At 46.9% G+C, this 21,158-nt stretch overlaps 1 protein-coding gene across 2 annotated transcripts in view; it reads right to left on the reverse strand.

Moving 5' to 3' along the window:
• Positions 1 to 756: 756 nt before the first annotated feature.
• Positions 757 to 21,158, reverse strand: part of FGF5 (fibroblast growth factor 5) — a 35,309-nt gene continuing 14,907 nt past the window's right edge. Inside the window, exons 2-3 of one of the 2 annotated variants that reach the window (XM_053404316.1) lie at positions 13,890 to 13,993; positions 757 to 2,405 (exon numbers count right to left, since the gene is read on the reverse strand). In XM_053404316.1, coding sequence (XP_053260291.1) covers positions 2,052 to 2,405; positions 13,890 to 13,993 — 458 coding nt within the window. In that variant the 3' untranslated portion in view covers positions 757 to 2,051. The remainder of the gene's footprint in view (positions 2,406 to 13,889; positions 13,994 to 21,158) is intronic. The other variant, XM_053404317.1, reaches the window with a different exon arrangement.

Genomic DNA, 21,158 nt, shown 5'->3' on the forward strand with positions numbered 1-21,158 from the left:
GCAACAGCAACCAATTCATTCAGGTCTCCTCCAGATTCTTTTGCAGAAAGGGTTAAGGTTTCGTGTGCATACTGGAAATTTAGGTTTGGACAATTAAAGCAGACCAAAGTCCTTTGCAAGGGTGCTTTGTCCCATTTCAGCGCTTGAGGTGAAAGGGGGGGGGTCATACAATTGTGAGGGTCCAACCCCCACAAAGCTGGGGTGTGCTGGTGCCCCACTTCTGGTGCCTCTATTGTGGGATGTGAAACACACAGCAGTCAAATACAACAGTCCTAGAGAGGGATGTTTGTCCAGCCAGTAAATAAACTTCCTGTTTCCTCCTGGGCTGGGACAAACTTCCTCTACATGTGACTAGAGGTGGGTGTTGCCTTACCTGTGCAGGTAACAAAATAGTACAGCGCAAGCAGCCATATCTCTCTCTGACTCCATTCCTTGAAGAAGCAACATCTCCTTAGCCTGAGATGCCAAGAGACGACAAAGGAACTATCTCCTTATGGGATAGATTCCAAGTGTATATATTTTGTACCTTAAGTCTGCCTTCTGGGATGTATGCGTAAACTATTTTATACCTTTTATACAAGACTGTGTCATGTCTATTCTTTTTAGGAGGGAATAAAGGGGAATTACCAGGAAATTGATTTTAGAGGCTAAAGCAACTTATCCGCTGTGTAAGTTTAAAAAGGGAATGTTACTCTACTAAATTATAGAACTTGCTAACACAAGTTGGGAAGGATATTATTAAACAATATATCTTAGACTTCTGCTGCCTGAGGCAAATGCCTCACCCTGCCTCATCAGTGGGCCGGGCCGGACCCTCTGTTATCCTGGCACAAGATACCCACTTTTTTGCAAAATGACTTTTTGCTGTTAGGAAAGTGATGGGGGGGGAACACTGAAAGGTTTGGGATGAATGAATGACTAACAGGAAGACCTATGTCCACTGGCTGAGCAAATCAGGATGAATGCTTAATAACAAAATGGTAATCTGGAAGAGCAGGAGCCCATGGTGCATATGAAGTAGTAATGAACAATCTCACCCCATTCATGAAATGTTGCTAGCCAACTGTCTTGGCTTCCCTTGAAATTCATTGGCTGTTCTGACTGAAGAGGAACACTCCAATTTGGTTTTAAATTTTGCTTTCATCTAAAAAAATTCATGGTTACTCCGCTACAGAGGACTTCCAGGAGAGAACAGGTGTATACAAAACACCGTGCAAATGTTAAAACCACATGCTTTGGCCTTGTGGGTTCATATAGAACCTTTTCATTTTTTTGTTTTATTGCATCACTATTTCAAATTTGCTGTGCCACTATTTCCCCCCTGCTGGGTTCCAAAGTTAATGGCGTCTTTAAAATCAAAATCATGAGATAAACCAGTTGGGTGACTCCACCTTCTGTTTGTCTGAGGTATGTCGGGGATGGGGAAATCTTAAAAGTGCAGAAAAAAGTGATTGGGGGGGCATGGAAAGGACACGAGCAATTTCCTCCCCCTTCTCACAGGAAAAGATCACAGTAAGAAAACAATTATCAGGAATTTGAAGAAAAAAATAGACTCAACATATGAGGTAATCTTTCACATCTTGCAGCAGTCACAGAACCATAGATTTGGGAAGGACCTTGAAGGCCATATAGTCCAATCCCTGCCGAGGCAGGAAAACACATTTCTGCAGCAATAGTGCCTGCCAGTTTTGAACAGCCGTTTTAAGCACAATCCATGCTCAGCAGTTGGAAAGCAGAGAGATGAGACTGAAAATTAAGGCGTCCCCACCCCACCCGTGCCCAAACAACCTTTCCGCTCATCTTTGGCGCCCTACGCCTTTGAGCACTTGGAGAATTCCACTTCATTTGTAGCTACTGGAAAAAAAGTGAATTAAACTCGGGCGCTAGGGACCCAAACGAACACGACTCTTTCCAGAAGGACCTCCCGGCGCAGTGAAATGCAGAGCAGAATCCCATCCGCTATTCTGCCCTGTGGTGTCGCATACAAGCAGCAACCGCTCCTGAGAAAGAAAGAAAACAACATTCCTCAGTGGAAGAGAGTTGGGCCATTACTATCCAAAGCGAAACTTGAGTCTATATTTGACCGGAGGCGAGTTCTTCCGAGGCACCGGCAACGGGACCTTTGGCTTTGCTGGGATGGTGACAGGTGGTTTCTTCTTCTCAGGAACAGCGACAGTGAAAGCCAGTTCCGGCTGTTCTGCTTGCCTGAACCTCGGGAGGAAATGCGTCGAGATGTGCTGGGGTTTCACCCGGGGGCTGCACCCTCGTTTTGCCTTGCCCCGTTTGTTCAAGGCCACGTACCATTCTCTGCCCGTCTTCTCAGTCCTGTAAACTGCTGAGGCGTACGTGTTGTAGCTGTTTTCTTGAAACCGCTCCCTGAACTTGCAGTCGTCTGTGAATTTGGCCTAGGGAATTAGAAGGAGGAAAGGACAATAGCAGCAAATGCTGGCTTTATAAAAGGGTTGACACTGTACCTGTGTTGGCCTATAATTATTATTTCTTAAATAATTGGGATTTAGAATATTAAGAAAAGCAAATAAGATGGATTATAATTGGAAATTGTTTTAATTTAATAATGATATTGGAAAGCTGCTACTTTCAACTACAAGGAAACTCAGAAGGGAGGGACTAGAGGAAGTCAACCAAGATGTTTAAAAGGTTGGATTTGTAAAGAATTATTGTTTATCTGTTTATTGTTCCCTTTTTTTGTTCATTGATGTATTTTTCTTTTTTTCTGTTTTTGTGTGTCATTCTGCTTTGTGGTTTTTGTTATAATTGTGGAAAATCTAATATATATATTTTTAAAATAATAATAATATATAATATTTATAATTTTTCTTATCGAACCTTAGCCTGAAGGTCTCAAAGTGGCTTACAGCACATAAATACACAATATGATTTAAACACCAATAAACGACAACCTGACTTTTAAGCCCATTTTATTGCTCTAGACAGGGTGGGGAGAACCTCTGGCTCTCCAGATGTTGCATAGCCAAAACTCTCATCAGCCCCGGCAAGTACTATTATTTTATCATCATCATTATTATTACTATAGACATGTTCCCCCCGTTTTCAAATTATTCCTTAGACTCTCTCTTGTCCACACTTCCTGATTAGCTCCCTGAAATTTCTCATGAGGCTGCAGAAACGCCTTTTCTTTTTGCATGACTAGCATAATGCAAGGTAAGAAACAGTCACTTAACTAACCGTAAAGGGCATATAGAGTGCACACGTCCACCATATTGATGCTTCAAGTCACCAGTAAAGCTAATTTTACCCTATGTGAGAATACAATGGATTGGAGTATTTTTTCCCCCCCTAATGGAGGGGAGCTGGCCATTGTGACACATAATCATTCATTTTATTTGCATGTCTTGAACTATTAAGATGCATGGGGGCAGGAGGTGAAATAATGTGCAACTTAACTGTAAGTGAGATGCTAAGCACATATATGGATGCGGGTGGTGCTGCGGGTTAAACCACAGAGCCTGGGACTTGCCGATCCTGAAGGTCGGTGGTTCGAATCCCCGCAACGGGGTGAGCTCCCGTTGCTCGGTCCCTGCTCCTGCCAACCTAGCAGTTCGAAAGCACATCAAAGTGCAAGTAGATAAATAGGTACCACTCCGGCGGGAAGGTAAACGGCATTTCCGTGTGCTGCTCTGGTTCGCCAGAAGCGGCTTAGTCATGCTGGCCACATGACTGCTGCACGCCGGCTCCCTCGGGCAATAAAGCAAGATGAGCGCCGCAACCCCAGAGTCGGCCACGACTGAACCTAATGGTCAGGGGTCATAGATAGATAGATAGATAGATAGATAGATAGATAGATAGGTTTGGTTTATGGAAGATAAGTACTTTTGGAGCCCATCCACAGGGCTCTATATACCCAGTGGCAAGCCATAGGGGGAAATAAAAAAAGGATGTGCTCTTGCCTGCATGCTTTGTTAGTGAGAATCTCAGAGACATCTCTGGCTGGTCCATAGATGCGAAACGTATATGGAGGCAGATGAGCCTTTGGCCTGATCCCACAGGCTACTCTGAGATGAAAAAGCCCTGAATCTAAAGGGTTGGTAAATCTATTGGGTTGTTTTTTTTAGTCTTATCTCATCTGGCCACTCAGAGTACACACCAGCCCCACTTTCATATGGGGCTAGGATAGCCACTTAAGCATTTCCCCAAAGGGTGGACATGGTTTTGCATACAATCTGCAAATGCTAATCATTGTACAGATGCAGATTTAGACATGATGGGTGGTATGCGGCTCTTGCTGGGAGTTGCTGGCATCCATCTGCCTCAGGAGACAATGGAGTGCGCCTCTGGGGGTGAAGTCAAACTGCTGCATTAGCAGTGACCTTCCTGGGGTGCAAGACTGGGCAGTGTGTATGGAGCTCCTGGTGGAGCGTGCAACAGTATAAAATACTGTAATGGGGAAGACTGTGGTCAGGTGACCTGTGATGGGCAAGTTGAAGACCACCTCCCTGCTCTCCTTCCTTAAAGCCCATGACTTCTCCCCAAAGAATACTGGGAACCATGGTTTGTTATGGGTGCTGTGAATTGTAGCTCTGTGAGGGGTAAACTGTTAGAATTCCTGCTCCATGATTGCAGTCATGGGATTGTTGTCTATCACATGACGGTGTATTGTGCTTTACTCAGCCTTAGAGTTCTTTATCTTTCAACCAGACTTGGACCAGGCAGTCCTTTAAGCAGAGGGTTTACTCGAATAGGAATGCCCTCTGTAAAAGAGAGCATATGGCCACTCTGTTCAAGATCCTGGGGGAAAATCAATGGATATAGGCCATAAAATCTTTACAAAATTTCACATCAGGTGTCCAGCAGGCCTTGGGGTGGGTGGGAAATTGCTGTAAAATGCCCAAGTCCCATGATCAAAGTGATGTTATCCAGAATTATCCAATCTCTTAAACTGATGTCTGAAACAATGGGCACATGGACAGAAATTATATTTTTTGTTAAACAGTGGCATTTGGTATTCGCTTGTGCATATGAAAGGTCTGGTTTAGGGGGCCTGATTTGACTGTAATGAATTCAGATGCGCCCAGGAAGTTCGCTGGCTGACCTGGGACTAGTTCAGTGTCTCACAGCCCACCTCACAAGGTTGTTGTAAGGCTAACGGGCTGCGGAAACACAGATATGCCTCCTTATGCCCAATGGAGGATAAGGTGGAATATAAATATACAAAATAAATAATAAAAGGTTTTCCCCTCAGAGAGTCTTTTAAAAAAACAAAACTTTCCTGACAACCTTTCATCTCCTTTTAACATTTTGCTGGGGAGAAAGGGAGACAATGGTTTTAATGAAGCACTTTCAAAATTTCCATCGCAATGGGTTGCATGTGAAAAGAAGAACCATTTTTGCTCCCTTTTCCTCTTGTTCTTCCCCACCAAAAAAGGAGAGAGATTGAGCTAAGTAGCTACTTAACAATATAGCGGAGCTGAAAGATGATAGCGTTGCTGACTTGCTCACTATAAATCTGAGAACACAATTCCACATGATTGCCTCCCAAAGGAGTTTGGATTGTTTTGGCACGGAAATGCGTGTCTCATCCATCAATAGGCCTGGGTAGATGGGAGAGGGTCCTGATGTCAAGGGTCTACTCATTAAGGGAGAGGAGGAAAGAGTAATGGAGAGGTTAGCAGCTGAATGGCCTTCCTCTCCTTCTCTGATTACAATGAGGTCTTGTCCTGTGACAATCCGCCTCTTTGCTCCCTGCCCCAGTAATCTGGGGATCATGGATTTTGTGATGCCCCATGGAATCTCTAGGGTTGAAAAATGGACTGGAGCTGGTTGGCTTTGGGGATCCCACTCTCCATTTCAGGCGTGGAGAACTTCAGAGGCTGCCCTCCAGGCTTCTCTGTTGGGCCCTTGTGATTCTCCCCAGGCCTCACCACAAGCCTGGCCCTTCCAAGAAGCAGAGTGTTGCAAGTTCTTGCGGCAAGTTCTAAGGGGCTGAAAGTGGCTAGAAATGTGTGCTAGTGGTGGAAGACTCTGCTACCCTGTTCCATCACCAGTGCTGAAGTCAGAGTCAACCACTAGTCAATCTAGATTTTGTGCACGGAATGGGGACCACACCATCTTGTCCTTTGCCCTCAGGATAAAGAGGGGTGTGTTTGTGTAGAAACCACTGATATTTGCATAGCTAGAATGTAGACTAGTGTAGTAATGTAAGAGCCAGAACTCTTGCTCCACCCACTTTTTGTCTCTTTCCCTGCCCAGCAACAGCACGTGGCCCCTGGAAGATTGCTCAGGAGGCAGTGTGGCCCTTGGGCTGGTAAAACATTCTCCACTCCTGCTCTACAGCCCCATTCGGACAGAAATGATTCGGTCACCATGAACTGGTAACTCCCAGACTAGATTAGTACATGGGGCTGGTCTTGAAGACTATTTGGCAACTTCAACTGGTCCAAAATGCAGCAACCAGATTACTAGCCAGGGTTTCACTGAGATCACATATAAATCCAGCAGCCAGTTCATTTCCAGGACCAAATCAAGGTGCACACGTTAGCATTTAAAACTTAAACAACTCAGGTCCCACATATCTGAGAGATTGCCCCCTTCCCTACAGACCCCCCCCCTTGGGTGCTAAGATTGGCAAAGAGGACCCTCTTGCTGCCTCTGCCACTTTCAGAAGATGGGCAGGGGATGGAGCAGGAGAAGGCATGTTCTTCGGTGGCCCCCAAATTGTGGAACTCCCTCGCCGTATAAATGTGGGATGTAGTCCACTGGGAGCAGTCATATACAACATTCCTTGTTTTGCTAGAGTGGACATGGCCTCACCTGTGCAGGTAACAACAAAAGCACAGGGCAGGGCAGCCATCTCTCTCTCTCTCTTTACTACATGCATCGAAGAAGCAACATGCTCTCTTGGCTTCCAGCCAAGAGAGGAGAAAGGGACTGTCTCCTTATGAGATAGTTTCCAGGTGTATGTTACTTTTCTGAGCTAAGTCTACCTTCTGGGATCCGATTGTGAACAGAATATGAGTAAACTCTTTTTTTATACTTTTATCTTATCTTTTATGAGGGAATAAGGGGGAAATACCCGAACAGTTATTATAGAGGCTTTAGCGAGCCTGAGCAAACGCATCCGCTGTAAGTTTAAAAAGGGGAATGTTACTCTGCTAAATTGTGAACTTGTTAACACAAGTTGGAAAGGCTATAATCAAACAATATATCCTCTCCTGCATCCCCGAACATTCCCACAGTAGGTACCTTCCCAGAGCCTGCAACACCCAAACCTCACTCTCCTATACATGCACAACCTAAGAGATAGTTCAAACATGACTGTAGGGCACACCAGAGGCATAGTGGGGGAGGCGGGGGGGCTTAGCCCTGGGTGAATGATTTTGAGGGGGCACAAACCAGGCACCCCCATGCAGGCCTGCCATGGCTGCCACCGTGGCAGCCATGGCAGGCCTGCATGGGGGTGCCTGGTTTGTGCCCCCTCAAAATCATTCACTTGCCACCACATCCCCAGCCCCACATCCCCAGCCCCATTGCTGAATGGCTGCCCAGTCAGCATCAGGGGGGAATTCACCTACCAAGGGCCGGGTCAGCCGGCCACACTCCTCCTTGCAGCCCCACTTGGCTCTGGTGGTGATGGCTGAACAGGCACGGTGGGCTCTCTGAACCCTCTGCACCTGGCCCCATGGGCGTAGCCAAGTAAATCAATACACCGTATTTTTTGCTCCATAAGACGCACCTGACCATAAGACTCACCTAGTTTTTGGAGGAGGATCTGATGGTGAATTTGGGGTGACCCAATGCAAAAATCCTGAGGAACCATGTGGATCCGTGCTTTGTAACCACATTTTTGCACCATTGCAGCCCCAGGAAACAGTGGATGCGTGATTTTTTTGGTGAAGGCCATGGACATGCTATGTGATCTGATGGTGAATTTGGGGTGATCCAATGTAAAAATCCAGGGGATCCATGGGCTTTTACCTCCCCCCTCCCAGGCAGCCTCTGCAGAGGCTGCTAGAGTCCCTTATCTCTCTTCTGATCCCACTGATCCGCTGTTTCCTTTCAACACTCCCTTCCCTCTTGTTTGCCTTAGGGTCTTTTCCTTAGCTGGAGCAGTTTTTTGCTCCTCCTTTTCTTCTAATTTCTCTCTTTTACTTTAGTCTTCCTGTTTCCCCCCTTTGTAAGTTTGCTGTCGTTGCCTCCCCACTCCCAGGCAGCCTCCTTTATCTCTAGCGTCCCTTATCTCCCTCCCCGATCGCTTGCCCATTAGCGGCTTTGTTTCAACACCCACTTCCCTCTTTCAAAAAAAAAAAAAAACAGCACGATCTGCTTTTCGCCCCTGGGCAATTCGGCTCCAGGGACCACGCATTCACTCCATGAGGCACACAAACATTTCCCCTTAATTTTTAGGAAGAAAAATGTGCGTCTTATGGAGCGAAAAATACAGTAAATACTTAACTGAGGTTCTGCCCTCCCATCCAACATGAACCCTGCCCCTTCAACATAAATCCTGGCTATGCCCCCACCCACTGGCTATGCCCCCACCCACTGGTGTCGGTGGCAAGGACCAGGCTGGCGTGGTGGGTTCTGTTCACTCTCCATGCCCTGCTCAGCATGTGCATGTGTGCTCCGGGCAGCACCAAAAGCCGCAATGCCACTGGAGCATACAGAAACATTGTTGCTGCTCTTTATCACTTTCTTTCTCTATCTACCTTCAGCTATTTGATGACAGGAGGGGGTGTCTAGATTTTGCAAAGTTTTTTTCTAGACATAAGCTCCAGAGAGAGAGAGCGAGACTGACTTCTGGGATTTCTAACACTACACTAGTTTGACGGATGGATCCCGAGAGAGTATTAACAGTGGGGGACATCCAATAGAACAGATGTCTCTTCTGAAGGTCATTCCTCCTTTCTAATCTATGTCTGGCCATCCGGGCTAGTACAAAAGGATGAAAAAGTATCGATGCGATCTTGTCTGAAGCTACTGAAGCAGGTCCTCTGTTTCCTGCCAAGATCTGTGTCAACCAGAAGAGCAAATCCTTTGTCTCACGGGGCATTAATTTTGCTCAGCTGCCTTTGCAATCAATGAGGAGAGAATTATTAAAACTGGATGCTACACTGAAGATGCCTCTGTCAATTTTGCCTTTGTGCAAGTTGGGAACATCAGCAAGGCAGCCTCTTTCTTGCTAATGGGTATTCCCTTACGAACATGACAAGTGAGTTCAGCGTTGCATTGTTAAACCCCACAGATTATTATCTTATATATGAGTGGGAAAGGTTTGGTAGAACTGATCACACTGAGGGAACCCTTAACTGCCCTACGGGTGTCTCGTCCGTTTTCGCCCTTTTGCTTGCAAGGTAAAGGTAAAGGTAAAGGGGACCCCTGACCATTAGGTCCAGTCGTGGCCGACTCTGGGGTTGCAGTGCTCATCTCGCTTTATTGCCCGAGGGAGCCAGCGTACAGCTTCCGGGTCATGTGGCCAGCATAACTAAGCTGCTTTCTGGTGAACCAGAACAGTGCACAGAAACACCGTTTACCTTCCCGCCAGAGCGGTACCTATTTATCTACTTGCACTTTTGACGTGCTTTCGAACTGCTAGGTTGGCAGGAGCAGGGACCGAGCAACAGGAGCTCACCCCGTTGCGGGGATTCGAACCGGCAACCTTCTGATTGGCAAGTCCTAGGCTCTGTGGTTTAGCCCACAGCGCCACCCGCAAACTTAACTGTAAAAGAAGAGAAAGAAATGTCCTCTTCGAGATACATATTTTCCTCAAATGGTAAAGCTTCTGCTGAGAACACAACCTCACAAAAGGAAAAGCCATTGGGCAGGACGATGTTGAGTTTGACCCAATGCATTTTTACTCAGGAGAAAAATGCCCTTGGATTTACTGCAACTTACTCCTCGTGTATGTGGACATCAGGTTTTAGCCTGAAACATTATAACAGGAGGGGTGGATGGGTGCTCCTTTAAGAACAAAAAATTGAGCCATCTGCTTGGGAAGCTGATAATTGCCAGGATTATCGTTGCTCCTGAATCCAGTTTCCTTATTAAAAAATAAATAAACTGATTTATAATTTAATTAGATTACCACTTGAAATGGAAGGCCAGACCTCAGATACAGAAGGGGAACCTATTACAGCCCACGGAATTGCTTCCGCTTCCTCCCCCACCCCCCCAACCCAAACACAGCAGTGGTTCTTGATTTTATCTCTAGTTCAGCTAGAAGTAATCAAAACGCCGTTAAAATCAAAAAGCTTCCCTGAGTGACAGGCACAGCACTTCCTTGCGCCTCTTCGAACTCATTATCCCACAAAATAAACGCTCCCTGCCAAAGCAGCAAAGAACAACAGATGCTGTTTTTACATTATCGGCATTGTTTAGCCCAGTGAACTTTAGACATTTGGCTCGGGTTTCGACTAATTTCTTGTGCTGATTTGGCTGAAGAATTGCGGGTCTTAACCTTTCCTGGTGACCTGTCTGAAGCAGGTCGTCATGTCTGGTCCCCCTGGAACCAACCACGTCCTCCTTCCAGCAATTAGCCGGAAGCCAAGGAAGGGGGCTTATTTAATTTCGGCAGCCGTTGAATCACGTCAGAATTTCATAACATGAAATAACAAGACGATTTCACATCGGTGGGGAATGGGGGGAGAACAGCTCAACTTGTGGGCCACCACGCCAAAGGCAGGCCGCCATCTTTGTATGGGCATCTGCCAAGGCAGCACTTGAGATGGACTCTTCCAGTACAGCAGGGGTGGGGAATTCCACCTGGGCCACATTCTTTTCTGGTTAACCTGCCAGGGGCCGCATGCCAGGATGGGCACAGCCAGAGGCAAAAGTGGGTGGGAAATTAGTGTACATCTTAACCTTATTCGGGAGGCTAGTTTCTACACATGCTCACATAACCACTGTTACAAGAAATTTAAGGTCTCAAATATAGAATAAATATTCATAGTATGGGAAAGCAATCCTGAAGCCATTTTGACTCTCCTCAAATATTCCTCTGCAGTAAGGGAGGCAAATGGGGAGAGCCTTCCCATTGTCTTTTTGCTTGCAAATCCTGCGCTAAGGGCGTATTTGTGTATGATTAGGATGGGACTATGACCTGGATTCAGGGACACGGGTGGTGCTGTGGGTTAAACAACAGAGCCTAGGGCTTGCTGATCAGAAGGTCAGCAGTTTGAATCCCTGCAACGGGGTGAGCTCCCGTTGCTCGGTCCCTGCTCCTGCCAACCTAGCAGTTCGAAAGCACATCAAAGTGCAAGTAGATAAATAGGTACCACTCTGGTGGGAAGGTAAAACAGCATTTCTGTGCGCTGCTCTGGTTCGCCAGAAGCGGCATAGTCATGCTGGCCACATGACCCGGAAGCTGTATGCTGGCTCCCTCAGCCAGTAAAGCGAGATGAGCGCCGCAACCCCAGAGTCGGCCACAACTAGACCTATTGGTCAAGAGCCCCTTCACCTTTATCTATGACCTGGATTCAGGTATTAAAGTATTAACCATCATAAAAGAATGGCTAGACTGCCCAGGTAACGCAATCAGTGACCATTATTAGGTATCCTGGCAGACAGGATTTCTGCTGTAGACTGCCTCCTCTGCTGTCGACCACCTCCTTCTGTGATCTATGTTTGATGTTTTAGGGGGGTGGTCTCAGGCTACAGGGTGGGAAATTTCAAAAGTCTATATAAGGGCACCATTGTTCAGGGTTCTCCTCCCTCCTATGTGTGATGAGTGGGAACCCTGTTGCCACAGTTCCTTGAATAAAGATCAGGCTTACGAGCCGCTTTGCTTCTCAATTGACTCTGATTGGCCTCTGTTATTTCTCCTACCAATAGGGAACCCACTTAAGGAGTCTATAAGGGCTCTGGAATACCCCATAAGAGAAAGGGAGCAGTTTTTCTTATAACACCACTTTCTGTCCTCTATCCAGGCAAGCAAGAGGAAGGATGGGCACATTCCAGCCAGGCAAAACCTGGCTGTGAGGCAAGACCAGTGAAGGGTGTGGCCTGGGGAGATTCCATGGGACCAAAAAAAGGAGCCTGGATCGCCACTTTGGCCCATGAGCCTGAGGCTTCCCATCCCTGCATTACAGTATCTATGATGAAACCTAGCCAGGGTTGCAGAAGACCCTGTTTGCAGGCTCATCTGTTGAAGGTTGTCTCCTGGGCCAGTAAGGGACCCCTGACCATTAGGTCCAGTCGTGGCCAACTCTGGGGTTGCGGCGCTCATCTCGCTTTATTGGCCGAGGGAGCCGGCATACAGCTTCCGGGTCATGTGGCCAGCATGACTAAGCCGCTTCTGGTGAACCAGAGCAGCACACAGAAACGCCGTTTACCTTCCTGCCAGAGCGGTACCTGTTTATCTACTTGCACTTTGACGTGCTTTCGAACTGCTAGGTTGGCAGGAACAGGAACAAAGTAATGGGAGCTCACCCCGTCGTGGGGATTCGAACCGCCGACCTTCTGATCGGCAAGTCCTAGGCTCTGTGGTTTAACCCACAGCACCACCCATGTCGGATTTGGAAAAAGAAGTAGAAGTAGTTTTGCTGTATGCCTATATGGATCCAGTAAGAGACAATGAAACTTCAGTGATTTGTTAGGGCTTTGAAACCTGAACCCTTGGAGCAGAGTTGGTGCAACACAGCTTGGGCAGACAGCAGCATCGGGATATTGAAACAAAATCCTTGATGGGCTGCCGCTATACATGGTTGATGGAGGGTCATCTAGTCAAGATCAGGACTCCTATTGTTCCCCAAGCACGGGACTCAAACTAATAATAATAATAATAATAATAATAATAATAATAATAATATATTTATATGCCACCCTCCCCAGCCAAAATCGGGCTCAGAGCGGCTAACAACAATAAAAGTAATTCTAAAATTCTAAATTCTAAAAGCATTCTAAAATCAATTCATTCTAAAACCAATTCAAAATCAAATTAATGGCAACCATTGGGCTAGAGTTCTATGAGGAGGGGGTCAGACTGTCCCTTGGCCAAAGGCCTGGTGGAACAGCTCTGTCTTCAGGCCCTGTGGAAAGATGTCAAGTCCTGCAGGGCCCCAGTCTCTTGTGACAGAGTGTTCCACCAGATCGGGGCCACGGCCGAAAAAGCCCTGGCTCTAGCTGAGGCCAGCCTAACCTCTCTGTGGCCCGGGACCTCCAAGATGTTTTTGTTTGAAGACCGTAAGGTCCTCCTTGGGACATACCAGGAGAGGCGGTCCCGTAGGTACGAGGGTCCTAGGCTGTATAGGGCTTTAAAGGTTAAAACCAGCACCTTAAACCTGATCCTGTACTCCACCGGGAGCCAGTGCAGCTGGTATAGCACCGGGTGAATGTAATCCCGCAGCGAGGACCCCGTAAGGAGTCTTGCCACGGCATTCTGCACCCGCTGGAGTTTCTGGGTCATTCTCAAGGGCAGCCCCATGTAGAGTGAGTTACAATGACTCTGAGATTAAGAGCCTCACACTCTACCAACTGAGCTATCCCAGCACACTGGGTCAAAAATTATGCTGGACTGGGATGAGGAATTTAAGGTCAAGGGGGACTTCATTCTTCTGTATTTTCGTAAGCAGGGAGCCAGCGTGGCGTTGTTGAAATAGGACCTGGGTGACCAGGGTTCGAATCCCTACACAGGCACGAAGTTCACTGGGTGACCTTGGGCCAGTCACTGTCTCTCAGCCTAAACTACCTCACAGGGTTGTTGTGAGGAGAAAGGGCCACATATACCACCTTGAACCCCTTGGAAGAAATGGTGGGAAATGAATGAAATGATATGTAGAACTGTGGACTCAAATCTCACAAGGTGCAGCACAGACGACCTTGCAATATTTTCACTCTTTTGCAAGCTACAAGAGACATTTTACACATACCCTGGAAATGCAGTATTTTATTTCGTCTTGGTTTTTTTTTTTACTTACACTTGCGTGGAGTTTTCCTTTTTTTGACATCGCTAAAAATTTGTTGCTGAAAACTCCTCGTATTCCTACAATCCCCTGAGACACAGCAAATATTTCCAAAATACCTAGGATGACAGAAATCCCAAAATAAAACACAATTCGTTTTTTCACAGCACTGCAAAGAAAAGAAGAAGAGAGAAAGAAATCTTATGCATTGTCAGGTCTTTTTTATTTAAAAAAAAGAAGGGGAGGGAAAAGAAGAGGAGGAGGAAGAAGAAGAAGAAAAACTAGCTTTGTCATTTTAGGCTTAAACTGTGATTTCATGCTTGATTGCTTCTTGCTTGCTTGCTCGGGTTATCTGAATATACATTTATTTATAGACGTCCTGAGGTTTTAAAGGACACAACTGGTGTGAGTGGAATTTAATGGCTGCTCACTCTGGGGTTATCCACCTGCCCTCAACAGGAAGGCATCAGGAGACGGTTTAGGGCAGAGGTTTTCAACCTTTTTGGGTCCACGGCTCCCTTGACCAACTACATTCTTTCTGTGGCTCCTCTGTGGGGTTCAAGTAGGGCCTTACGGAGCCAGGCAGAGGCCCGGGACAGGTAGACAATGCCCCCTTTTTTTTTTACCCTGGGGATAACTGAAGTCTTATAAATAAGTAAGTATATAAATAATTTTCACAAAAGTTATGCTGACAAATAATTTTATTTCAAGGCTTGAACTGTATCTGCATATAAAGACAAAATGGAAAATATGGATAAATATGCTGACCAAGGCCCCCTTTGGAATTGGAGGCCCGGGCCAAGTGGCCCATATGCCTCTCCCCTCTGTCTGGGTCTGGGTTCAAGAGCCCTTTGCCTGCAGAGCTGGCAGCCTCTCACCCTTTTTCAAACAGGCTCCCTTGTGGGGTGTGCCCTCAGCCTCCTCTCCTCTCCCTTTCCTTGGGAGTCTTCTGGGCATCTGCAACTGCCACCCCTAGTCTCTGAGCCCCCTCCTGCCCCAAAGAGATGTGCCTCTTCACACTGCCCCACAGGGGCCTGGGAAGTGCCCCCTGGCCAGCGCCAGAGACACCATTCGCCTGGTGAGCTTATAGCCAGGGCTTCTGCAACAAACAGCTGTGCAAGCCTTGCGGAGGCAGAGATGCCAGAGGGAATCAGAGGAGGGAGGGAAGGGAAGAGGGACAGAGGCCAGTTTTGCCTGCGGCACCCCTGACTATCATTCAAGGCACCCCAGGGTGACACAGCACACTGGTTGAGAACCACCAGTTTAGGGGGAAGAGAACAAACCTTCAAAATCAGCAAGGCTTGTTTATGCCAGGACCACCTCCCTGCCCCCATGCTTGATTCCTGTAGCCTCTGGGCTCAATCCTGGAAACTTGTTTTCAGTGGCTGGGTGTAATGTTGGAACAAGTGACATAGTTAGATAGATGAGAGCATCTCTGAGGATGTACAGAGTGTGTTTCTCTTGCCAGCAGATAACCGCGGCGTTTTGTGGGTCCCTTGGGTGGGAGACAGAAGGATTTCCTCCAGATTTCCCCTCCAGGCTCTGGCAATTATAATCTGGGGTTAATGAGTCAGCTGGCTGGCTGATGGCAGCCAGAGAGGGGATGTGGTTTCTGTGCCAGAGAAAAAGTCTGGTCACAACCACAGCATACATTGTACATCATTCTTACACCGCTTTAGCAGACGTGGAGAATCCTGTGAAATATAGTTTGTTAAGGGTGCTGGGAACGGCAGGCCTGCACCCTTAACAAACGACAGTTCCCAAGAGTCTTTGTGGGAAGCCATGACTGTTAAAGAATAAGAGGAGTGCTTTAAATATATGGTGTGGGTTTTAACCTCAGTTAGTAAAACACATCCCCCAGGTCAGAGATGGGAAGGGAGTGTGTTCACCCCAGGTGAGAGACAGGGCTGGCTTGCTTTATGGTTTTTCTGTTTCCTTGCTGTGGGGTTAACTGGTGTTCCTAACACATATCCAGGTGGGTATGTTGTAATTTTGCTATTTTATATGGCTTTGATTGACTGCATCTATTGCTACTCTTATTATATATTTCTTTCCTATTGATATGATGCTCACCACTTGGGGGTATATAAATAAACCATAACATGACGCAGCTGCTTCCATATATCTGGGTTTAGGAGCAGTTCTTGCAGAATAAAGAGCACCCTATCCCAGCAGGCTTGATCCTCCAGAATACCCTAAGGTTTTTGCATCCGTTGCAAATGATTTTAACCACATGCACACACACACACACCCCGGACCTCTCTCTCACACACACTCAGCTGCTTTGCACAGTGCTGGGGAGCGTTGAGACTCTACTGATCACCAAGCATATTGTTTGCAGAAGAAGACATTCACCCCTGAACATGTTAAAGGCAGATCTGGAAGCAGCCAGGAGCATTTGAAATAAGCCAAGTGCAATTAGGGATTGGCAAATCCGTCTGCTTTGGTCTCTCACTTCCTCGTTGCTGTTTTTTTTAATCTTACATTCAATTCTCCAAATCAGTTTGCAAATGCTTTTTTAAAAAAATGATAAATTCTTTAGCATTTTAGCATGACTTTCTCCTAATATACACATTATGGTATGCAATTTCGCCTAAGATGCACATGCCTGCAAGGAATTTTCCTGATTATAATGCATGCATCTAGCATATCTACCATTGCAGCCTAGGGTTACCCAAGCTCCCCCTGATTGCAGCTAAAGACCAATGGATCCTTCTGCTCATCAGATGCATGAAAGCAAGATAATCATTCTTCGCTATGCCCCCCCCTTCCTACCCTATATTGACACAGAGCCATCACATTTATATTATCGATAGCAACTGAAAGGAAGCAAGCCTCTGGAGGAGAGTTTAGGAAACTTACCAAGGTTGCATGCTGACTTCAGTCTTTGAAAGTTCCCTAGCAATTAGCTGAAGAGCTTTGGCTTCGCTCCCCCTCCAACCCCCGCAAAAAAATATAATGCAGTTCTCCCCAGCAGATGGATGAGTTGTGGGACACCATGGAAGTGTCATGGTCATTCTAACTGCTCATGAGGAGAGACAACTGCAGGCTCACAAGGGTTGGTGACAGACGGTCTGTTGGTAGGATGCAGAGAAGCAAGATGTGACTGTTGGAACCCTGATCAGCTGTTAGGTTGAAGAAAGCAAGGAGCTCCCTGCTGTCATTACCCAGTTTCATTGGCTATGCATTCATAGCATTCTCAAAATTATATAGTTGAAAGTGTCTACAATGGTCATCTAGTCTATGGTTACCAGACATCCCCGTTTCCCGGGGACAGTCCCAGGATTTACAAATATGTCCCCGGACAAAATCCGTCCCCGGATTTCATTTAATGTCCCCGGATTTATATTTTAAGTGTTGTAGATTTATTAGCAGGGAATGAATGTTGCGTGATTGATTCGACGGCACAAGACACATCATAGGGGGACTTCCAGTGAGGCAAAATGGCGGGCGCCATGGCAGCGAGTAGCTCCTGAAGCCAGCCAGAGCCAACTGCGCTACTAGGCTGGCTCCGGGTTGCTGAGGCTGCCACTGCCGCGCCACTACCAAGGGGGAACCAGGGACGCCCAGCGCGCCAACTGGGGGAACCACTGACCACCACCACCCGTGACCCAAATTGAGCTGGGAACGAGAGCACCTGACCACCCGGCCAACTCCCCAGTGGTGCTCCGGGGCCAGGAAAACCTCAGAGCTGACATAGGGAGAAGGAGAGGAGGAAGAGAGAGGAAGAGGAAGGAGAAAAAAGAGGGGAGCCCCGACCTTGCCACGCCACTGCCGCCACTGAGGAGGAGATGTAGGAGAGCACCGGGAGGGCAAGGACATGTGGCCAAGCCCATGTCCGTCCCGAGCCTACTCCATGGCAGCTAGCGCTCCAAGAGAGCAGGCCAGGGCCCAGAGGAAGGCCACGCGACAGAGGAGACCACAGAAGAGAAGATATTACTTCTTTTTTTAAAAAAATAGTAATAACTTTTTTAAAATAACATTTTTTCTATTTATTTATTTTTTTAAAGTGTCCCGGGATTCTCTGAAAAAAACCTGGTAACCTTAATCTAGTCCAACCCCCTGCAAGGCAGAAATCTTTTGCCCAACATGGGGCTTGAACCCGTGGCCCTGAAATTAAGAGTCTCATGCTCTACCGACTGAGCTATCCCAAACTAGAGAAAAGTAATGCTGAACTCATCCCAGACACTCATTCCAAACACAGAAAAAGCAGAAACTGGATCTCTGCTGGCTCTGGGGAACAGCACAGGTTTAACATCCACCATCCTCTCCTTGAAGCAGTGAAGAAGGATGAAATGAGCACTTAAATCACATCTTGCTCAACATAAAACAAGAAGAGGCCAATGTACAATAGCCCAAACATTTAGCTTCTTTTCCCGATGCTGGGATCTAGCCCATTGGGCTACCTGGTCCTCTCTATATTCAGGACTCAGGACTTTGTTTATTTGTTAAATTTATACCCCATCTTTGCTTTGAGGAGCTCGAGGTGTTTCCCAGTCTCCTCTTTTTCTTCTACTAACAACTCTGGCTGAGTGTTGATGACTGGCCCAAGGTCATGCAGTGAGCTTGATGGCTTTGTGAGGATTTGAACCCTGGTCTCTCAGGCCTTAGCCAACACTCTGATCACTCGACCACATTGACAAAACATTGGCCCATGCAACTGGCAGGTATGGTGCAGCTTCTGCAGCTGCGGACTTTGGGCTCTCAAATTGCATCAACTGAAGTCTGGTATCCAGATCAAGGGAAGTAATAGTACCACTCTATTCTGCCTTGGTCAGACCACGCCTGGAACACTGTGTCCAATTCTGGGCACCATAATTTTAAGAAGGATATTGACAAGCTGGAACGTGTGCAGAGGAGGGCGACCAAGATGACCAAGGGTCTGGAAACCAAGCCTTTTGAGGAATGGTTGAAGGAACTGGGTATGTTTAGCCTGGAAAAGAGACTGAGTAAAGGTAAAGGTACCCCCTGACCGTTAGGTCCAGTCAAGGACGACTCTGGGGTTAGGGCGCTCATCTCACTCTATAGGCCAATGGAGCCGGCGTTTGTCCACAGACACCTTCTGGGTCATGTGGCCAGCATGACTCAGCCGCTTCTGGCAAACCAGAGCAGCGCACGGAAACGCCGTTTACCTTCCTGCCGGAGTGGTACCTATTTATCTATTTGCTCTTTGACGTGCTTTCGAACTGCTAGGTTGGCAGGAGCAGGGACCAAACAACGGTAGCTCACCCCATCGCGGGGATTCAAACCACCGAACTTCTGATCGGCAAGCCCCAGGCTCTGTGGTTTAGACCACAGCACCACCCACGTCCCATCTTAAAATATCTAAAAGACTGTCACATGGAAGATGGAGCAAGTTTGTTTTCTCATGCTCTGGAGGGCAGGACCTGAACCAATAGATTCAAGTTACCTGAAAGGAGATTCTGACTAAGCATCAGGAAGAGCTTTCTGACAGTAAGACTTGTTTGACAGTGGAATGGTCTCCCTCTGGAGGTTGTGGACTCTCCTTCCTTAAAAACTGAGTCTTTTAAGCAGAGGTTGGATGGCTATCTGTCATGGATGCTTTAGCTGAGATTCCTGCTTTGCAGGGGGTTGGACTAGATGACCCATGGGTCCCTTCCCACTCTAAGATTCTACGATTCTATGTAAGCAATGCAGTTGGTATAATATCCATGCAATATATTCTGACTGCCACATTACTGCTAGCAAGTTAGTGGCCAAATTTACAACTCTATCATTCTATGACTCTATGATTCTCCTACCACTTTCCTGCAGGGAAAACTACTCTTTAGCGCTCAGTCAGAGCAAACGGCAATTGGGCTTTTGGTTGATAGCTGTTTGTTCTGATTTGGAACTAAAGAGTGGATTTTCCCTGAAAAAGGAGCAGGGCAAGTGGGAAACCGCGCAGACCCATGCTTTCTAGGCATGGGACAAGCAGAAGTGTGGTCAAATCCTGAACTGAATGCTTTGGGATGGTAAAGGACCCTTGGATAGTTAAGTCCAGTCAAAGGCGGCTGTGGGGGTTCCGGCACTTATCTCGCTTTCAGGCTGAGGGAACCAGTGTTTGCCCGCAGACAGCTTTCCGAGTCATGTGGCCAGCATGACTAAACTGCTTCTGAAGCAACTGAACACTGTGAAGTAAGCCAGAGTGCACGGAAATGTTGTTTACCTTCCTGCCACAGTGGTACCTATTTATCTACTTGCACTGGTGTGCTTTTAAACTGCTATGTTGGCAGGAGCTGGGACAGAGCAATGGGAGCTCACCCCGTAGCAGGGATTCGAACCACTGACCTTCCAATTGGCAAGCCCAAGAGGCTCAGTGGTTTAGACCACAGCGCCATCCGCGTCCCTCCTTTGTGATGGACCACAACATCGGAGGCCCATCTCTGCCTTTCCATTTTCCTGCTGCTGTCCTCGCTTCATCCTGCCTCTCAAATCTTTTGGTGGTTTGCTTTTGAAGAGAGCATGTTTTCCTCTTGTCTTCTGTTGCTCTGGCTCAGGGGGTTATCAAAAGCAAACGCACGATAGAAGGAGCAGATTTACTTTGTGCTGAAGGTGAACAACGCTGGCTCTGAATCCGCATAAGGATCAGTTCTTTCTAAAAGGAGAGAGCGAGGGAGTGCAGCGGGTACTATTTTTACATGGCAGTGCACATTCTGAATCTCCCCTGTAGGGCTACGAAAGCCTGGAAAGAACAATCTAAGCACTAGCTATTAGGGGGTCATAACATGAAAGACGAGATGCAAAAGGGAAAATGGTTGAACTTGTTAAAAGCATATTATTACTCGATGCAGAACGTTCTAAAGCAAAAGCAAGTATGGGCTGCTCAGCTCCACACCTCTCCTTCTCTAAAAAGAAGATGTAAGCTGAAAAATGCCCCATCTGTACCATACATATTTAAAGCAGCATCATGCCACTTTAAACAGCTTTCCCCAAAGAATTCTGGGAGCTGTAGTTTGTTAAGGGTACAGAGACCCTCTATTCCCCTCCCAGAGCTGCAACACTCAGAGTTTCCTGCGAAGAGGGATTGATTGTTAAACCATTCTGTACAGTGCTGGTGGGTCCAAAGAGTGTTTCTCTGGGGCTGATCCACAGTCCTGCTTGACCTTTATTTTGCTTGTATTATGTCCCGATTAATTCCCCCAGGTCCAAGAGCTTTTCTTCTTACATGGCTCTGCCTTGCAAAAATCCGATATTGCCCTCCTAATCGAAGCTTGGTTAAGCAAAATCTCTCTTTGCATTTTCCATGCATCTTTGATAAGATCCTAGTCCAAAACACAGGTC

The sequence above is a fragment of the Podarcis raffonei genome, chromosome 9 (assembly GCF_027172205.1).
Source record: "Podarcis raffonei isolate rPodRaf1 chromosome 9, rPodRaf1.pri, whole genome shotgun sequence".
NCBI classification, from domain to species: Eukaryota; Metazoa; Chordata; class Lepidosauria; order Squamata; family Lacertidae; genus Podarcis; species Podarcis raffonei.